The following is a 6,702-nucleotide window of genomic DNA, read 5'->3' on the forward strand; positions in this document are numbered from 1 at the left end:
TATTATTGCAGAGTGATACTAAAATAATAGTAGACGAGCCCTTTTATATGATAAATCGGTTGCTATTGGCTGTGTAGGTTATACTATATGTCACTGTCAAAAATTTTGAACACAAGTTTTTCAACACGTTACTAAAGATCCCCTAATGATTTGTTTACGTTGATGCATGAAGTGTTGGATAAATTTATATAATATGAAATATAAGATTCCTTGGAAATTTGTTGAAAAGGATGGAAAAAATAAGATAAAATGTCTTATGCGTGCAAGCTTAAGGAAAATTCCATCATTCGAAGTATGAAACCCAATGCAATAGACTCGAGGACTATCCTCTTAAAATATAACAAACCTTCTTCTTTCTCCCATTCAAAATAATAAAAGAAATAGAAACAATGTTATATGTCTCATTGAGCAAAGAAATTAAAGATATGAGAAGGGAAGGAAAATTCTCTTTTTGATTCTATGTATCTTTTTTTTTTTTTTTTTTTTAAATTGTGGTTTGAAGTCTCATTTTATATTAAATGAAAGAGAAAGCCACTAAGCAATCGCTATAAATCAATTGGTAATTATAACAATGATGACTGTTATAAGTCGTGATAAAAGAATGAAAGATTTATTGAAAAATAAATCAAATGTTACAAAACCATTACAATGCCACTATAGATCAGTGATGGACAAAAACCATTACAAATTATTGACGATAAAAAATATTATAAAAACATTTTTTTTTTTTTGTAACTTCTATAAAAGCTCTTGCTTTTAAATATTTCTACACTATTGAAATATCTAACAACCCCCAAATTTTTCAAAAGTTTTGAAAAGAAAAAAAAACAGAATAATGATGGGTTGTCAAAGTGTAATGCATTGGAACTAGTAATTGTTAGGTTATAAATCGGACCAAGAAAAAATTATATATAATTCATAAATCATTGGTAAAGTTTGAAACTTCTATGAACTAAGAATTTCGTTTTATGAATTATAATTTTCTCTAATCACATTACACTCCCACAAATATTATCGTTCAATGTGATTTTGTGCTAGTAGGCCATGCGCATGCTTAGTTCATTCATAAGTGCTCTAAAAGATTATTGCCAATAATTCTTATAAAAGTGGCCTCACTCTATATTTATATAAGTGATTTTGATTCCATCAAGTGTTTTCTATAGTTAAATACTCCATTTATAATGACTATGGAAATTATTAAGAGTTTAGCTCAGTCACTTTTTCATTATAGTCTTATGTTGACCTAATTCACTGCAGTTATTCTAGCTCGCGTCGAAATTAAACTTATCTTCAACTCGCACTAGAATCGGAGCATAATCAAAATATCCACATGATAAGCAATCTGAGATTGATAATGTTATCTCCATCTCACACAAGAACTAGAGCACAATCAAAATATTTGAGATTGATTCAAATACTTTCACCGGAGGTTACTAATTATATTGTCAATGTATATCTCCTAAGATTCTTGCTAAGTATATGTATATAAGAGTCATCACTTATTGTAATGCATAATTCAAAAATTAAAATATACAATTCTTATATCTTCTCTATTCTCTATTTTCTACATCTCTATTTTTATCTTGGTATCAGAGCAGAAAAAGGCGAAAGCCTATCAATCCAAATATGAGTAAGTCAAATTCTCTCCTGAACAAACTATCCTTCAACAACGTCAGCCTCCCACTTCACTTAAAAGCAGTAGGTGCTCTTTATCTTTTGTCTTTTCCTTCTTACTCCCATTTTTGACTTTTCCCTTTCTCTTTTCTTTTATCTTTTCCTTGTTTCTTCTCTCTCTTTTTTTCTTCGTGCGGTCTTCTTCTTGAAGGCCCCTCTGCAAATGTCAGGCTTAACAAACTATCGAACTCATGCCGAAATCAACAGACAATGGACAAGCGAGACCCGACCTCAGTACAGGCACGAACGAAACACAGCAAGTCTCGGCCTTAGACGAAGGACACGAACGCGCATCTAGCTTAGGCGTTTCATCGAGCACTTGGCGTGGGACCTCCTGGGCAACGAGCAGCAGCTGAAACGGGACTTCAATCGAAGACCGGGACAAACGGCATGGGATAAACCGGGGCTTAACAGCTAGAAAGCATATGACATAGCCGGGGTCGGAACTTATACGACCTGAACGACGGAGGCTTCGGGCGCCGGTCCTTGGCATGCCAACCAGCCTCCCCTTGGCCGAACCAGCGTCTCATCTCAGCATTGAAGGCGTGTCCCATCCGTTGCTGGCCTACTCCCTCTCTCTGCCATCGATCGTCCTCCGCGCACCCGTCGACGACCTCTGCGCGCGTGAGTTGCAGAGAAGGGAAGGAAAGAGAAAGAATAAGGGGCACGCCCAGCCCCTGTGGGCTAATTTTTTTTTTTTTTTTTTAATTATCAAAAAATAAGGTAGGAAAAATAGAAAACAAAACTCAATAGATGTAAATAATATTAATACCTACGTCATGCGAAAATCATTTTTTTGGGGGCAAATTTGTCCATAATTTTCTATGCAAATTAATCTCAAATAAATCATTTTTTTGGGGGCAAATTTGTCCATAATTTTCTATGCAAATTAATCTCAAATATTTAGTCAAAGTTTAGATGTTAACAAACTCCTAATGTTTAATTGCACGAGTAAGAAAGCACCATGATAATAATATCAAATAGATAGATATCTTGAAAAATTGCAGTAATTAATTCACAAAATAGATAATTCCGACTAGCTAAAATTTATTATCATCCTTGGTTGGCAAGACGAGGTAATTTAATGGATAACTAATCCAGCCATTAATCGGCTCCGCTAGTATTCACTTTTTCCTTGTCAAACCTGCAAGTTGGCAAGCATTTTTGGCTATGACGGTAGTTCTCACTTATGTTCTCTTACATGTTAAAGTGATATAATTATGCCACTTTATGTTTGACGAACTTATTAAGATTGGATAGTAAATGATACTTTTAGTCAACATCGTTGAGAATTTTGGTCCAATCGATTAAATTTGGAGTCAAGGTTGGAAATGTACAAAATATATTTCGAATCATTTTATCAAACGAAAATACAATATTTTGAATCAAATAACTTCTTGGATTCCAAATATGTGTTACAATTGAAACCTTTTAGAATGATGCAAAAGTGCATAATTCAGTACAAAATATAGATGATTTATTCCCATTGGGATGTCTATAGCCCTTTGCACTACCAATGAACTCAAAGCAAACAACATCCAGATTAAGACACGGTACAAGGAGGCATGTAACTGGGCGGCGGATACACCTTCTGATGCTTTAGCTTCCCGTCTCCGACGATGAGGACTGTGTCCATTCCCCAGCTCGCATGGCGTTCTAAATGACAGTGCATGAACCACACTCCTGCAGCCACCCGTCAAAGAATAGACAGTCAATTATGCGTTCATATACAAGACTGAATTCACGCAAAACTAATGCCAAAAGGGTAGATACATGATAATAGATGCTATTCATTTGCAAACAAAAACGATATGTTTTCGTGCATTTCTACCGATGAAATTATAGTACCTGGATTATCGGCTTTGAATCTGATCGATGTCCACCCATTTTTGGGGAGTCCGACGGTGTTAACATAGGGCGGATCCACTAGATTATAATCCGATACATAGGAGTCGCTGAAATTTCCATCACCCATCCCAACAACATAAAAGCTATAGCCATGTAAATGCATTGGGTGATTCTCTGCTGCTCCCAAATTGGTCCCTTGGAATCTTATTTCAACCTCCTCATTATAGTTAATCATCAACACTTCGGTACTCACGTTGGCAGCTTCCCCTAAGGCCGATACATTCCCAGTGTAGTCAAACACGAAAGGTGGTTCATCTGGAAAAGTTTCATTGTAGACTCCTAGAAGATTGCTACACACACCAGACAAATATAATGTCATTAGACGCATTTAAATGTTGAATTATGCCTTCGCTTTAGGACAACAGAGGTTTTAGCCAGTTAAATCGGTTTGAATGGAAGAATGTTTCAACCCGAATCAACTCTATCAGTTTGAAAAAGATATTCAATCTGAACAAATAGTATCAAATTTTGCAGGTCGAACGATTTACGTACTTGTAGTATGCTTGGAGAATGCTAATCGAGGGAGCTGAAAAACTTATGTTGTTCAAGCTTGCTGAATGCATAGAGCCGTCTGGACCGGTACACGTTTGATTAGCAGGACAAGGTTGCTGATTCACGGACACTGTGATTGTAATGTTTCTTGTGATGTTGGCTGGAACCGTGGATGGATGTTCTTCGCTATTCAAACTCCTCAACTGAATAGTAAAGTTTCCAGCGTCACTCTTATTGGTAAAACCTGGAAGTTCAGGTAACACGGGAGTCTCTGAGTGGTTATAAGTGCCGTTGTATTGGAATATTCCTCTCGTAACATTTTCGTTGGACGGGGCAGTTGTGTCCACGAACGGACTGAAAACCATATAGTAACGACCGAGGGCTTGGTTTGCCGTGACCAAAACATCCATCGTTTGACCGGGAGTTATCATGAGGTACTCAGTATTAAGCGGCTTTAAATAAGCTCCATCCATTCCAACCACAGTGAGATTGTGCTCGGCTATGCCAAAGAACATCTCTTCATTCAACCCGGAGTGGATGATCCGGAGGAGATACGTTTTCCTTGCACAACTGTTATATTGTACGCTGAACCTACGAAAGAAAAATAAAAACAAAACACACCATATTAAATAGTACTTACGGAGATTCTAAAACTACTCATACTATATATCAATCATCATTAATTAATTTTAAGGCATAATAATTTCGCAAAGATGTCATTTCATTAATTATAGAGTAGTAAGATTTTATTTCGTTACCTTTCAATAAGACCTTTTCTTTTATATTTTTAGCATATATCACTATATATATATATAGACACACACACACACACACACACACACACACACACACACACACACACACACACACACACTAGAATTAGTACCATTAGAGCATGAATAACTATCTCCTGGTTGACCATTGATGGTATAAGCCACGGACAAGTCTGGATCACCTCCAGATGCAAGAGCCTCATCGATTATGTCCTTCGTATCTCTTGAATACCATTCAGCTGCATGCCAAAAATAATTTTGTTTAAGAAAAACAATGCAAACTGTTATTTCTATGCGTATGTGTTTGATTGAGTGAAAAACTTATTCTTGAGAGTTAAGTTAGTTGAAAGTAGCATACATATCACGATTGTGTGTTGGTCGTCAAACTCATAAGGGTAGTTGGTGTCATTGACTGGCAAAATGATTATAGGACCATGTATTGTGGCACGTGACCAGTCGCTGTGGGCGTGCCACCACAACGTGCCCTCTTCCTCGGTGAGTTTGATTTTCTGAAGGAAGCTTGAGTTTGTAGGGATGGGGCATTGCGTGACATATTCCGGGCCATCAGACCAAGGATACCGTATTTGTCTCACTCCATGCCTGCATGTGTGTATAGTATTAAGAGAGAGAGAGAGAGAGAGAGAGAGAGAGAGAGAGAGAGAGAGAGAGAGAGAGAGAGAGATGGTTGTATTATTACCAGTGAATAGTGATTCCATAAGGTCCTAAGTTGGTGACATTAACATAAACAGTGTCGCCCTTGTGAGCACGGATCTCTGGCCCAGGAAATAGACCGTTCACGGTTATTACACTCCGATTTGTCTCACATAGCATCTCAATAGGTGTCTCATTTACCTGCAACAAAAATCATCGTATGAATCTTGAACCATCATACCCATAAAATAATTTGCCCTATTAAATTGATACAAGGCCTGTAGCTGAACTTTCTCATGAATCAAGACTCCGTACGGGGTTGGAAACCACCTCCCAAAAGAGTAAAATGCATAAATCATACAACCGTAGATATTACCAGATTATTACTAAACTCTCAAGAAGTTGAAATCTTCAAAAAAAATTGCATCTAGTTTGGTATTTGAATGCTGTAGTGCTTGGCCTCAAGCGTACTCCAAGATTTAATTAGCTAAGAGATTTAGATGTAAAGATCATTGTAAATAAGGAGATTCTTGTGTTGAATACACTGATGGGATCGTAAACTATAATGCCTTTGAAAGAAGCTAAAACTGGTTAACAATCAAATGCTTTGAGTAGTCACTAAATGTTCACTAAGGGGATGCTCCTACTCACCACAAAATCATAGAAGAGGACTTCGCCTTGAGCCATGCAGAAGAACAGGGTCGCAGTGACCGCGAACCCTAGAAATGTTCCCATGGTCCCTCTCTCTCCCTGATACAAAATGGAACTTGTACTAATCACTCGATCCAGAAGTAAAGAGGAGACTTGGCTTGTGCTCTGTTTCTTTGTTCTTGTGACCTTCACCTTCCATTGACGGGGGCCTTTTTTAAAGGAAACATCTTTCAATGCTTGATGATCTCTGACTATACGGTCTCTGTCTGCCCCCACATGCAAACGAAGTCGCCGTAGGTCCCACAGAAACACGTGTCCCATTGCATTACGGGCGAATGGTAATTAAATAAAATACGAGCATTTGTCATTCAAAGGCCGGTGCTCGTTTTTCCCGTGTTTCCACGAGGAAGAAGAAGAAGATTGGTTGAAGATCACCGCAAAGGAACGGGCTGGATAACTACTCTCAACTTGTTTAGTCGTGCCGGCCAGAAAGAGAGAGAACCTAAAGGCAAACGATATCTTACGCGCTCAACAACTGCTTCAAGATTCATTA

At 37.7% G+C, this 6,702-nt stretch overlaps 1 protein-coding gene across 1 annotated transcript; it reads right to left on the reverse strand.

Moving 5' to 3' along the window:
• Positions 1–3,039: 3,039 nt before the first annotated feature.
• On the reverse strand, positions 3,040–6,404 carry LOC120293302 (laccase-14-like). The gene is made up of 7 exons (XM_039312390.1): positions 6,150–6,404; positions 5,545–5,699; positions 5,206–5,447; positions 4,939–5,086; positions 4,075–4,644; positions 3,523–3,872; positions 3,040–3,357 (listed from the first exon to the last, which is right to left on the reverse strand). The coding sequence occupies exons 1-7, from the start codon at positions 6,231–6,233 to the stop codon at positions 3,218–3,220; spliced, it is 1,689 nt and encodes a 562-aa protein (XP_039168324.1). The 5' UTR covers positions 6,234–6,404; the 3' UTR covers positions 3,040–3,217.
• Between the last annotated feature and the right edge of the window lie 298 nt (positions 6,405–6,702).

This window comes from Eucalyptus grandis, chromosome 5, assembly GCF_016545825.1.
Source record: "Eucalyptus grandis isolate ANBG69807.140 chromosome 5, ASM1654582v1, whole genome shotgun sequence".
NCBI classification, from domain to species: domain Eukaryota; kingdom Viridiplantae; phylum Streptophyta; class Magnoliopsida; order Myrtales; family Myrtaceae; genus Eucalyptus; species Eucalyptus grandis.

Bases quoted from the DNA above. Each gene is read 5' to 3' on its own strand.
- LOC120293302 (XM_039312390.1), bottom strand. From the start codon at position 6,233: ATGGGAACATTTCTAGGGTTCGCGGTCACTGCGACCCTGTTCTTCTGC. The intron at 5,448-5,544 runs GTAATAATACAA...ACACACATGCAG, and splicing joins TATGGAATCACTATTCACTG to GCATGGAGTGAGACAAATAC. The intron at 4,645-4,938 runs GTGTGTGTGTGT...ACAATATAACAG, and splicing joins ACTAATTCTAGTGTGTGTGT to TTGTGCAAGGAAAACGTATC.